Below are 14,549 nucleotides of genomic sequence, written 5' to 3'. Positions count from 1 at the left end.
CTCAACATGTACTCAATGGAATATTACTTAGCCACCAAAAAGGATGAAATCTTGCAATTCGTGATAACATGGATGGATTGATCTAGAGAATATTATGCTAATTGAAATAAATCAGACAGAGAAAGACAAATACCATTTACTTGTATGTAGAGTCTAAAAACAAACAAACAAATTAATAACAGACTCCTAATTATAGAGATGCAAACTTGTTGCTAGAGAAGATGTGTGATGGGGGGCGGGTATAGGTGAAATCGGTGAAGGGAATTAAGACATACAGACTTCCAGCTATAAAATAAATTATAGAAATATAAAGGGCAGCATAGGGAATATGGCCAGTAATATTGTAATAACTGTGTATGGTGATGGATGGTAACTATACTTATTGTGGTATTTCATAATGTATATGATTGTTGAGTCACTATGTTGTGTACCTGAAACTAATATAATATTGTGTCAACTATATATATATATATTTTAAAGAATTATTTATTTATTTATTCATGAGAAACACAGAGAGAGAGGGGGGGGGGGCAGAGACACAGGCAGAGGGAGAAGCAGGCTCCATGCAAGGAGCCCGATGTGGGACTCGATCCTGGGTCTCCAGGATCATACCCTGGGCTGCAGGCGGCGCTAAACCGCTGCACCACTGGGGCTGCCCTGTCAACTATATTTTAATTAAAAAAAAAAAAAAGCCAGTCACAAAGGAAAAAAATATTTGCCAATAATCATTGGATTGTTGAACACATTATATGATTTAATTCTTTGGAACCCAGCATTAGTACCTGGTTTAAAGTAAGCACTTCACTGGAGGTACAGTCTCATATTTTTCACTGTTTCTTGATGGAGAATGCTCAAATATAAATCTTTAGTCCTGACTTATTTTCTAAGCTCTATTTGCATATTGCCAGTCATCTTCTGAACATTTATAACTGAATTTGTTCACATGTGTTTATGAACATTTACTGTGGCAGACGGATGTGTTATATGTTGGAGGAAATATAGTTTCTGCCCTGTATTAGTTTTCTATTGCTGTCATAACAAATTACCACAAACTTAGCATCCTAAAACAACTCTATTATGCCAGAGTTCCTTGGTTTTTGTTTTGTTTTGTTAGATTTTATTTAAATTCAAGTTAGCATATAGTGTATTATTAGTTTCAGGGGTAGATTTAGTGATTCATCAGTTGCATATAACACCCAGTTCTTATTACATCAAGTACCCTCCTTAATGCCCATCACCCAGTTATCCTATCCTCCCATCCCCTCAGGCAACCCTTAGTTTGTTCCCTATTGTCAAGAGTCTCTTATGGTTTGCCTCCCTCTGTTTTTGAGTTATTTTATTTTTTCTTCCCTTCCCCTAGGTTCATCAGTTTTGTTTTTTAAATTACACATCTGAGTAAAATCATATGATATTTTTGTCTTTCTCTGTGTCAAAGTTCTTTGGACCAGAGGTCTGACATGGGTCGCAGTGGGCTAGAATCAAGGTGCTGGTAGGGCTGTGTTCCTTACTGGAGGCAGTGGGGAAAAATCCACGTCCAGGTTCATTCAGGTTGTAGGTTGAATTCTTTTCTTTGCAGTTGTTGGACTGAACTCTTCCTTACTGGCTATCAGCAAAGACTGGGCTTTGCTTCTAGAAGCTGTCTGCTCCTTCTTATGCTTCCTATGAGCTCTCAGAGGCCTGTCTCCAGTGCTGACATGTGGGCATCTGTAGCTTAGTGCCAGCAACCGTGTATCCCTCTCATACTTCAAATCTCTCTGATTTCCCTTTCTGCCATATCATTTCTGTGCTTCCACTTCTGGCCAGAGATAGTTCTGTGCTTTTCAGGGTTCATGGGATTTGATTGAGCCCACTCAGATAATCCAAGATAATCTGTTTTAAGGTCTGTACCTTAATTACATCTGCAAAGTCCTTTTTGCCAGGAACACAACATATTCATAGGTTCTGGAGATTAAGGTATGAATATCCTTGGCGACCATTATTCTGCCTACAATATGCCCATAAAAAACTTGAAATCTGGTTAGGAAATATATAAGTGAACAAATAAATCGAAGGGGTTGGTACTATATATAGTGGAAGAACAAAGAACGGAGAGAATCATTGTTACCTGAGTGGAATACAGAAGGATGAGAATTTGTTTGATAAAGTGGGGGTGGGGGGTGAGGGGTGGTGGTGGGTGGTGGTGGCACATGTCAGGAGAAGAAGCAATAACAGCAATAGCAATAATAGTAACAAGTGGCTATCCCAAGCGCTTTTATAAGACGACTTCACTGAAATTCTCACAAATGGTAGATTCTGTTATCTGCCTTTATAGCATCTGCAGATGAAGTTTTAATGTTCGTTTATTTATTTATTTATTTATTTATTTATTTTATTTTTGTTTTCACTTTTAGAGTATAAAGGGTAAAATTATATGGGGTAGTTGAGAGAATTAACATGGCAAAAGCATAGCACATAGTAAACAGTACAATGTAGGCAAAGAGAGGAGAGGGTGGATAGGAGAAATACTTAGGTAGTGAACTGGTGGTCACTGGCTATGAAGGTAGGGGACAGGGGTCTTCATAGGGACCAAGGGAACTTTCTGGTGAGGTGGTGGTGTTACATGGACAGTGGTGTTACACAGTACCACAGGAAGAGAAACAGGGTCTAGTTTTATTTCTAGTGGGGACAGGGCTTGGGAAGAGGAAGGGGCAAGTTCAGAAGGTATCTGTGAGAATATTCAATAGAATTTAAGTGGAGACTTACGTAGTGTAGGTGAGACACTCGTAAGAGAGTTCAAAGAGGAAGTGGTCACCATCACTTCAAATTCATCATGTCTAACATGGAATTTATTATCTTCTCCTTAGGCCGGTCTTGCATCTCCTGACCATTCTTTCATTTTCCCAAACTTGACATCTTTTTTTCATCCTTGACTCTCAGCTCTCTGGAAGGGAAACCCAAAGCCTTGTTTACAGTATTTACAGGTCTCTGTGATGTAAATACTCCGAACCCATTTCAGGTAGTGGCTGCTTTTGTGCTACTAGGGTGTAGATGAAGAGCTCCAGAGGAAACTGTGTGGGCCCGCAAAGTCTAAAATCTTTACTGTTTGGATCTTTATAGAAAAAGTTTGTTAGCCTCTGCTTTAGAGTCTCTAAAATAATAAAATAGTAACATGGTAGAATAAATATCTATCTCTAGTCATTCTATCCCTCAAGATGGGTGGGGGGAGAGGGGAATTTGAGGGGGTGATGTATGAGATCATGTATGGTCTTGAGGTGATTTTTTTGGACTTAGGTTTTTATTTTTATTTTTTCTGAATGAGAGGAGTGATATGATGTAACTTACGTTTTTAAAAGAAAACACTGCCTGCTATTTAGAGAATAAACCATAGAGCATCAAATAAGGAAATAGAGAAATCTGTTGGGAGGCCATTGTTTTAATCTAGGTAAATCTTTGGATCAGGATAATAGCTATGCAAGTGAGTTCATGTTTTGGATACATTTTGAACAAAGAGCTGACAGGATTTACTGATGGAAAAAGAGAAACTAGGATGAGTCTTGGATGGAGAAATAGTACCAAAAGGGGGTCTTAAGTTGGAGCCTGAGTTACTGAGATCACATTATACCATGTTGCTACATAAAGGGGTATTAAGAAGAAAATTGAGACTTCAGCAATACTTGTGATTTTTAAAAATTTCTTCTTAACCATGTATGTTCCATGAGGAAAATTTCTGTGTAAAATAATTTTTCCTTTTAAGCAATATTTTTTAAAACAAGTCTAGGAAAACATAGAAATGTTTCTAAAATATGAGATTTTTAGAAAAAGAAACTATAATAAAACCTACTTTAGGTAAGACTGTTTTAATCCTGTGATTTGGTGGCTTAAAAAAAAAACCTATTTGGAAATTAACAGTTTTGATGGAATCAGTTCTAACACTTCCCCCCCACCCCAACACTTGATGGGATGAGCACTGGGTGTTATTTTATATGTTGGCAAATTGAACACCAATAAAAATAAATTAAAAAAAATAAATTAATAAATGAAAAAAAATACTTCCCCCCAACACTTAAAGTATAGTTTCAAAAAGTTACAAGTTAGTGTTTCATTGTACTGTGAATAAATTATTACTCATGTCTTTTATGTAGGTTTTACTTGTAATGGATACAAGGACAGAACAGACATTCATTTTAAAAGTAAGTAGAATTTGTATGTTTAATGAATTTAGGCATTTATTTTCAAATTATGCTTCTGAAAGAGAAAGTATTTAATATTTATTCCTGGGTCTTTGGATGTGCTCTTATGTTTGTGGTAGTCTGTATTTATTTTACTCTCTATTCTTTATCACAGTTGATAAATATGTTATAGCATACATGTAAAAAGTTTTAGGTTATAGAGTATGGAAGCGATAATTTGGATAAGTGAAGACTCATTTCCCGCTGTTATATAGTGAGTACTTTTAAACACATCTCTAATACATTTTGTATAGTTTGTGAAGACTGCACACAATTGTACTTTTGATTATGATTACAGCCCGAAAGAGCTAAAATTTTGCCTTAAAGTGTCTGTTTCAGGTATTACACTCAGGGGAGAGTGTAATCTACATCCCTGGTCGTCTTTTTTATCTATACCCAATTCTTTTTCTCCGTATAACTCAATTTGTAACTAATGAACGAGGAAAGAAAAAGTCCTTGATTTTGTAATTTCAAATTGAAATGGATTGTGACAGTATATATTCTAAAATATTCTAATTTAATCATTTCTATAGCATCTAGAATTAATTTCAGATTAGTTTAACATTTCTTTTTCAGATACTTTTTCTTTTACTGGCAGTATGGTAGTATGTCACATTGACATAGACTGAAACAAATTTCTTTCTGTGTATACTTTATCACTGGCATTTACCCAGATTTTTAACCAGGGTATGATACCAGGCACTGCATACACCTTGTTACTTTGGAGAAGACTTAAAGTAATCTTTATATTTTTTTGTCATAAAATTTTCAAATCGCCTGTTTAATCCAGGAATACCTTTTGTGTCTCAGAAATTTGAATGATCTCACATGTCTACTGCTTTAAAGATAGATAGATAGATAGATAGATATATACACACACATATATATACACACATATATATACACACACACATATATCTGTATATATACACATATATATACATATATCTGTATATATGTATATATATGTATATGTATATATATATATATAAAATAAAACTTAAGAAAAGGTCATAGAGAAATAACTGTGTGTCATCCTGATGACTTAGTTTGAGAGCATCTCTAATAAAAACACTGACCCACGTAATTGATTTTAATGGCAGCTTTGTGGCATCTTCCGTTCTCTGGATTCACGCCAGATGCCATCAGCAGAGCCTCCAGGGACTGAGGGGCATAGAGCAGCAGATGAGTGGTTTCTCTGAAGCCCAGAGTAACTCGGATAGATTAGTTTGGTTGATAAACACAGAGCACAGCAGGCTCCAAAGGCAACTGAGGGTACAACTGACCTTTTTGTTCTCTGTCAGGGTCTAAGGAAAAGCAGTGAATACAGCAGGAACAGAAAGACCATCATCCCCCGCTGCGTGCCCAACATGGTGTGTCTGCACAAGTACATCGTTTCTGAGGAGTCCGTATTTCTTGTGCTGCAGCACGCGGAAGGTTAGTTTGTGGTTTAAATTGTTTACAGAGCAAAGAATGTCATCTCCTTAGCTTTTCAGTGTCTATAATGTCCTTTTTACTTCTGTCATTGCATGGGCAGATAAAACATACGAAACACATGTAAGAAACTGTTTCCTCATACCTCCGCACTCTTTGAGTTGTGAAGGAAAATGAAAACCCAGGTGAACAGCAGATTTCATTTGAACTACAGTAACATTCGTAGATATACATAACTACTTTATTTTCTCCTAGAGTTGAGCTACTGTGATGAGCACTTTAAGGTGAATGTGTGCTAAAAGAGCTAGGTTTTATTTTTGGGATTTTATTTTGTTCTCTTGTTCTCTACTAAAAGGATACATTAATGTTAGATGACAAAAATAAAAAGCATCCCCTGAAGAATTAATTAATTACCTCCTTTTTTAGAATGCATGGGTATTTGCTTAACATTTGACATTACCTAGTTATTCTGATCTGGGTTTTTACGAATACAGCCATTGGCATCACATATGGGTACAAAGCAGAGGCATGGTGCTCTGCCTTCAAACTATTTATGAAATTTCAGCTCATGGTAGAGGGAACAGGTGGCAAAAAAATACTATGTTTTGATTTGTTTTTGCCCTTTAACACCTGAATTTAAATAAATAGTCTTTTATTTAGAACGACTGAATACAGCATATGAACATAAATCCACATAATAAATATTGCCTTTTGGCCTTAGGAGGTGTTTTTAAAATAGTAAAAAAAAAAAATCTGAATTATTTTCCATGTTTCATGAAGGTGTTATTTTTATTTTTACATTACTGAGAATAAAGAACTGTTGTGTTTTACTAATAGGCATGGCATTTGAATTTAATGCATTTTCCCGGGAAAATGAGTCATTGCTTTGTGGAATGAGGTCTTTTTATGATAACTAATGCAAGATTTTTGACGGGGGCAATAAACTATTAATATTGTTTATTATGAAGTACAGCACAAGATAACTACAGATGGAGGGAAGACCTCCATATGTAGTACTTAATAGGAAATTCAGAAGGGGCTCCATGGTCTCTCAGGTATTAAGAGAGTTAATTGCGTGTGTGAATTGGATAACTAATTCACCTTTGTTCAGACATTATAGACAGCTTTTATCTGAGGATACCAGTGCATTACAGACATTATTGAATTAGAGGTCATGTCATCTGATAGCGAAATACAGCCACCTCTGGTGTGGAACAAAATAACTTGCGTAGTAATAATCCATAATAATTTAGAACAAGGTCAGTAGGATGAATGTAATTATAGTCAATATTCTATTACCCAGTGTGGATTATTCATGTTGGAGATTATCTGTGGCAAATTTTCGATTCTAGTTTGCTTCTATTTGCAGCTTCTTCTTGCTCTTTCTCTTCCTTCTCCAGAACACACTTCAGTTTTTCTTTTGCCACCTTCTCACTTTCTCTTATACTCCTTAAAGCCGCTATTTCAACTGATTTTACTTTAATACTGACAGAATCTTTATAATCTGTTTGAAAGCCAAATGTCTGTGGCTTTCCTCTGTTTTAGATTATCTTTACCAAGCTTCTTTTTCTTTATTATTGGCCACATCTGACTTTGAATGGCTGCATGATACTGAATTTGTCCCGGATTATTTAAACTTGCCGGGAGAGGATCTCTTTTTGACTGTTGATTTGAAGTGTCTATTGCTTAATTTTAAGAAGATTTTATAACACAGATATTAAATTATAGTGCAAGTAGGGACGGTAGATACATTAAATATCCAGCAAATTTATTGAGCATGTATTATGTACTAGACTCTCTCTTAGATGAGCAAGACAGGAAAAGAGCTTGCCCGTTTGAAACTTACATTCTTCTGAAGAGTCAAACAGAAAACCAAAAAGTATGATAATATTGACTAATAATGGGGACTATGCTGGTCTCTAACACAGTGAGCTTTAAAAAAGAACAAGGTGGGACACTTTAGGTAGTCAAAGAAGCCTGTTCTACAAAGGTGGCATATAAGAGGAATTTTGAATGACAAAAGAAGTAACCATTTGGATGTAATCAGGAAGCACATCCTAGGTACAGGAATCAGTGTAAGAAATCAAAGGTAAAAACAATATCTGATGAAAAGAAAGGAGGCCATTTGGTTGAAGTGTAGTAGGTCAGGGCAATCCTGATATATGAGGCTACAGGGGAAATAGGTAGGGGTTTTGTACTGCAGGGTAAGGACTTTGGCTTTTATTCAAGTGTATTGGGAAACCATTGGATATCTAAAGCAGTGGCAAGATCTGATTTACATTTTAAAAAGATCACTCTGGCTATTCTATAGGAAATGGAATATAAACAGGCAAGGAATAGTAAACAAGCAGGAATTGTCTAGACTAGAGATGATGGTGGCATGGCTCGCTGGGGTTAGAGCTGCTATGCTTTAAGAGTAGACTCAGTGGGACCTGTGATGGATTCTGGGTTAGGGAGAAAAGAATCTAGGTGAACTTTTTGGCTTTAGCTTGGGCAATCAGGTTAACTGTTTGATGGGCAGTGTGCTATCTTTTACATGTTAGTGGTGTTTGTTATCTCTGTGAATTAGAAGGTTGTGGATATATCATAAACACATTGCTTTCATATGTATAAATAGCTATTCCTGAAAAAATAAGTGTTGAACAATTGTTTTCTCTAATATGAATGCTTGAATATTTATGATTTGTGGCTTTAGCTCCCTTCTGCTTACAGGACTGTTCAAGATTCACGTAAGTCTCTTGGACTCATTTTCTTTCCATTTTTAATTCATTTAGTCAGAAATATATTGGTGCTTAGTAGGATGCAGGTTTAGTTCTAATGCAGCAGTGAACAAAACTGATGAGTACTTTGCCTACATGGAGTTTATTACACTGAGAGGCAGAACAGACAATAAGCAAATACATAAGTAAATATATGTCAGATGGAGATAAATTTTATGGTGAAAATTTAAATAAAAGAAGGGAAAAGGGAATGCCAAAAGGATGATGTGGGGGTTACTATTTTATCTAGAGTGTTCACCTTATTAAGAAAGGGACTTTGTCCAGTGACCTGAAGGAAGTGGGGGGGGGGTGCATTGTGGCTATGTGAGGGAAGGGTATCTCAGCAAGAGAGAACAAATAGGCTTGGAACGGAGAGTATACTTGGGGTATAAGAAACAGCAAGGTTACGTGGCTAGAGCAGGATGGGAAGAGCTTAGAGAGATGTGGAATGCAGTGAGATCCTCTGATCCTCTGTGGTATTAATACACCACTTTAAGAACTTGATTTTTTTTTTTTTTTGAGAGAGAGAGAGCATGAGGAGGGATGGGGGGCAGAAGGAGAGGGAGAGAGAATCTTAAACAAGCTCCATGCCCAGAGTGGAGCCCAGTGTGGGGCTTGATCGCACAACCCTGAGATCATGACCTGAGCTGATATTAAGAATTGGACCCTTAACTGACTGAGTCACCCAGGTACCCCAAGAACTTGATTTTTTTATTCTGAATATATGGAAAGTCGTTGAGGGATATTGAAAAGAGGAGTGATATTGAACAGAGGCCTCTCTATGGAAAATGTAGTCTAGGAGGGCAAAGGCGAAAGCAGGGAGACCAATTTTGGAAGTTTTCGCAGCAATCCAGGTGAAAATAATTGTGGCTTGCACAAAGCATTGATGGTAGAAGTCATGAGAAATGGTTATTAGATTAGATATTTGAATTTATTTTGAAGATGGAAATAACATGATTCTGCTTTATACACCTGCAAGGTTTCTGGCTCACAGAATTGAAAGAATGGAGTTCCCCTTTACTAAGGTGCAGAAAGCTATGGGAGGGGTGGATTTAGAGGGAAAAAATCAGGGGTCAGTTTTGGACTTGGAAGTTTGAGATGCTACTGAAATGTCCAGGTGATGTTGAGTAGGCAGTTGGATATACCAAACAGGATTCTAGGGGAGGGATTGAAATGTTTATTGTTCCTCTTAATGAATTCCTTATTTTAACTCTGGAGAAGAAAAGGTGAGAAAATAATTGTATTCAGTCAAGACAGTGTGTGTTATTAAAACCTTAAGTTCCTAAACTTAGGGATTATGACATTTTCATCATCTGTAACCCAGCATTTAGCAGCATACTTCATACATAGAAGGTGCTCAGTGTATAACTGCTGAACACGGAGTAGGTCAGAGAAAAGGTGAAATGCCTAGATTAGAAGGAAATGACTGGAAAAGCCTGCAAATGTGGATACACCAAATAGGTGGGGAATGAGAATGAGCTTGGCCTCAAGTTACTTAGGGACCCAGAGGGTGAAATGATTCTCTTTTTATTAACTAATTCTTTTTTAAAAAATTACGGAACAACTATATAAAGCAATACATTTGAATTATATATAGAAGTATGTAAAGTAAATATAAAAATTCTCCCTTTCTTGTCATTTAATGTCCAGTTCTGCTCTCTAGAAATAGGGAGAAATTTTCCAACGTGTATAAACATATACTACTGACCTGTCTGGTTAAATAAAATGGATCTTACATGTTGTTCTATGGCTTGTTTTCTTCCTCCATCTTAACAATGTGCCTTGGACAACTTTCCTTATCAGTATGTATAGGTCTGCATTAAGAGAGATCACTGTAGGGATTAAAAACAAGGATTCTGGAGTCAGACTGCGTTAGTTTGTGTGACCTTGAGCAAGGTATTTAACATTTTTGTGCCTCCATTTCCTTATCTGTAAAATAAGGGTGATAATTACCTGCCTCATACAGTTGATGTGAGGATTAAGTAGTTGATATATGTAAAGCACTTAGAATAGTGCCTGGCATATGGTAAACATTATGTAAATATTTGCAAATATTGCTGTTGTTTTTTTGAATAAAGAATATTTGGTTGTACAGATACCATAACCTGTTTAACTACTCCCTTATTAATTAGTGCTTAAATTGTTTCTTGTATTTTTACTATATATCTTTGTGTATTTTTGCTTTCTTTTTTAAGAAGTTTATAGCATGAGTTTTTTGACATAGAATTGCTGGTTCAAAAAATGATTTTGGTCATTGTATTCCAGCAATATTTTTCATACATATAAAAGTCAAATCCTAATTCTGGTCAAACAAATTTAACAGATATTCTTTGTGATCTTTCAGAAAACCAATAAATTAAAATTTAATGAGAGACAGAATTTTTATTAATCTTTATGAATTGCTAATTTCATAGCTTAAAATAGCTAATATTTCCAAATTTTATATGCTTTATGGGGCTTAGAAAGATGTCATTCATATTTATAAAGAGTTAAAAATTGTAAATACATTAGGTAAATACATTATATTTTCAGATTTAGTAATAATGGGCTTTTTTTAAGGATAATGTTTTTAATGTTATAATAATAATGTTGTGTAATCGTGTAAGCTTGTCTATTAGGCCTGATAAAAGACACTCAGCTTTTGTGAGTGAGAAATTTCAAAGGAAATAATGTGTTCTTGTAGGTTTTGTGATTTTCATGATTTTGTAATTGAAAAAAAGTATGAGATAGAAAAAAATTTTGTATCCATATTTCTGTATCAAACATTAAATTTAACTAGGCAAAGAATGGAAAAGGGCTAAAATGGTTTCGTTCTCTCTTGTGAAAAACACAGTTTTTACAATTCATTTGTTTTGGCTAGGAACAAGTGTCATAAAGAAAGTGCAACTCACATTTAAAAATTCTATGTAATAATGAGAAGAATGGAAATTAAGTGAGATGTATTTGATTAATCAAATTGGTCAACTTGCTAACATCCAATATGGGCAAGTTGCTATGAAGATGGCATTAACACACATTGATTATAAGAGTGGATTCTGGTACAGCCTTCCTGTAAAGCAGTTTTGTAACACATATCAGAAGCATTAAACATATTCATGCTTTTTGATCTCGTATTTTCATTTCTGAGGTTTTCAAGGTTATAAAGTACTTCCATGTAAAAGTACATATTATTTTAACTCTAATAGTAGGAGATTGGAAATAATGTAAACGTGTAATAATAGATGAACATTAAATACCTCATAATATCTATCCCTTGGATATGCTACATAGCCATTGAAGTTCATAGTCTCATAAAAATTAGAAAATGTTTATGATGTGATGTTAGTCACAAATAAAAAGCCTGAAAATAAATGTAATGTACAAATAGTTGATATTTGTGTTTTAAAAAGATTTATCCATTTATCTGAGAAAGAAAGTGTGTGTGTGTGTGTGTGTGTGTGTGTGAGTGTGTGAGTGTATACACACACGTGTAGGGGAAAAGACAGAGGGGAGAGAGAGAATCCCAAGCAGATGCCTCACTGAGTGTGGCCTGATGTAGGGCTGGATCCCACGACCTATGAGATCATGACCTGAGCCAAAATCAAGAATCAGATGTTTAACCAACTGAGCCATCAAGACGCCCCTAGTTATTAGTGTTTATAGGTGATTTATAGGTTTTGAATTTTTCTCTTCTGCATTTAAATTTTTTAAATGAAACCATGTATTTGTTTTAAAATAGGAAGAAAGCATGACCCAAAATAATGACATTATTAATATTTATAGACCCTTATTCTTAAAAGATTTTCAAAATACTTGGAAAGATGTCATCTTTTTATAACTCAGTTTCATAAGTATTTATTTAATACATATTATTTTATATGTAGGCAGAATTCTCTCCTTTGTAGATATGAAGACCCTGCAATCTGGTAGAAGAGATGATAAAAGTATAAAAGTAATATTAATATGAAACAGAATATTTTAAATGTTACAAGAGGGACTAAGTGATGGAAAAGATTCAGAGAAGATAGGAGTAATATCCACTGAGGGGGGATGTCAAAAAATTGGTAACAGAAAACAAATTCTCTTTTTTAAAATTAGAGAGAGAGAAAGAGAGAGAGAGAGAGAGAGAGAGAGAGAGAGAGAGAAAATAAATTCTGAGGAACCAGAATATTTGTTTGTACAGATTTGGTTAGGATTTTGACAAGCAGATATTGGAGAAACTAATAAAATTCTTTAAGTGGTCGATGTAGTTTGAGTGAAAGCCCTCACATGGGTTGTATTTGGAGAAATTCAGTTCAGATGGAATTATTTGGTGAGTGGAGGGGGAGGACCAAACCATAGTTGACACTTTGTATTCCTGAGGGGTTCAATGCCTCTGTGGAGTTGGTATGTCATTCAGTAGGTAGAGGGGATTGGGTTCTTGAATGGAGAAAAAATGTAAAATCTGTGCTAGAATGGAAGACTAATTGGGCAGCAATTAGTATGAGAGAATGATGCAGAAAGGAGTTAAAGCAGGCATCTGATTGTAGCTATAAAGTTATTCCAGGAAGCAGACTGGCCAGAGGAATCAGTAGAAAAGGAAGGCTGTGTGAACCATTATGGGCATATCCTATAGGACTTGGAAACTTGCCAGAAAGAACAAGGAAGAAAAAATAATCTAAGTTTGATCTAAAGCTTTTGTGTCAGAATGGCTTGGAGGTCAGAAGGAGGAAGTGATCTGGGGGGAAAAAGAAAGAATTTAAGCACATGGAAGTTTAGATTTCAGCAGTTCATCCAGGTGAAATTGGCCTAAGAATGAATGAAACTTATCTTAGCACTTTACTCTAGGTTCTGTTTCTTGCTGTTATTAGAACTTTGGAACTGCAGAGACTGTCTACTTTGTGTTGGCATATCTCATTCTGAAGAGTTATCACCTGAGTTAAAGAAGCACTGACTGAACGCCTGTCATGTCCTGCACACTGTTTAGACAGTAGATACAGAAAGATGAAAAAGACGGTCCTGTCCTCACAGTAGTCCCCATCTAGGAGGATGGAAAACAACACACGTTGTTTTAGTTGGATTATACAAGGATTCCAGCTTCAGGTTCAGGCTTTATTGTTAGCATGCCACAACAGGGGTATTTGTGATAAGAGGAATGTGGCTGTTGTCAAAAGATGAAAAAAAGATGGAATCAATGCATAGCTTCCTTTGTGAGTGAGTTTCAAAGCTATATATGAACCTTAAATTTTATTTGAATATGATATGGGGCATAGTCTAGCGAGGACAAAGTTAGCTAGAAAAAAATGAGAGGAAAAAGTTATACACCATAATGTCCAATACTACTAATTATTAGTATAAGGCGGGGCGGGGGGAAGGTTGTTAACTGGGTCATGGGGAAAGGAGCTGTCTGAGTATCTTAGGATTAATATTATGACAACTACCCCATATTATGCACTTACTCTATAGTAGGCACAGTACTGGGTGCTTTTTGTATTTACTGAGTTCCTTTAAATGAAATGAAGTGTAAAGTACAAGAAGATTTTTTGGGATGCATCCACTGACCTTTTTATACATATAATTGACTGTCAGAGATTATTTCTCTTAAGATTGTTACCCTTGGTATAGGATGCTTACTTAATAAGGACACTAAAAATGTGCTGGAAAAAAGTTGCCTTCTCCATGTTAGTAGAAGGATTTATTTTTAACACATTATTTCCCATATTTGGAAGCTACGTTATTATATCTTCACAAAATATGCATCTATAGATTATTGTTTATAAGATTTCTAGATCAAGTTTTTTTTTTTCTAAAGATTTTACTTATTTATTCATGAGGGACACAGAGACATAGGCAGAGGGAGAAGCAGGCTCCCTGCAGGGAGCCCAATACAGATTCAATCCCAGGACTCTGGGATCATGACCTGAGCCAAAAGCAGATAGATGCTCAACCACTGAGCCGCCCAGGTGCCCCAGGATTTCTAGATTAAATTTAACTATTCTTCTTGTAATACAGTAAAGCTTTGGTAGCTTTTTGATACTTATTATAGTTATTTATTCAAAGATTCTAATGAGCAAAACATGTTGAGTTTTTAATGGTTAACATAAAACAAGAAAGATAAGGTGAACATTTAGTACATCATTAGTTCCAGATAAAGAATTCAGTTATACTTCAGTTGCATATAATACTCAGT

At 35.5% G+C, this 14,549-nt stretch overlaps 1 protein-coding gene across 7 annotated transcripts in view; it reads left to right on the top strand.

The window, feature by feature from the left end:
• Positions 1 to 14,549, top strand: part of RPS6KC1 (ribosomal protein S6 kinase C1) — a 178,674-nt gene that overhangs the window by 130,014 nt on the left and 34,111 nt on the right. For all 7 annotated transcript variants that reach the window (XM_055319061.1, XM_055319065.1, XM_055319062.1 and 4 more), the window contains 2 exons: positions 4,122 to 4,169; positions 5,513 to 5,645. In XM_055319061.1, the coding sequence (XP_055175036.1) occupies positions 4,122 to 4,169; positions 5,513 to 5,645 (181 nt within the window). The remainder of the gene's footprint in view (positions 1 to 4,121; positions 4,170 to 5,512; positions 5,646 to 14,549) is intronic.

Source organism: Nyctereutes procyonoides, unplaced genomic scaffold (assembly GCF_905146905.1).
Source record: "Nyctereutes procyonoides isolate TBG_1078 unplaced genomic scaffold, NYPRO_anot_genome, whole genome shotgun sequence".
Classification (NCBI taxonomy): domain Eukaryota; kingdom Metazoa; phylum Chordata; class Mammalia; order Carnivora; family Canidae; genus Nyctereutes; species Nyctereutes procyonoides.
The sequence above is the reverse complement of the archived record's forward strand: the minus strand, read 5'-3'. Positions and strand labels throughout refer to the sequence as shown.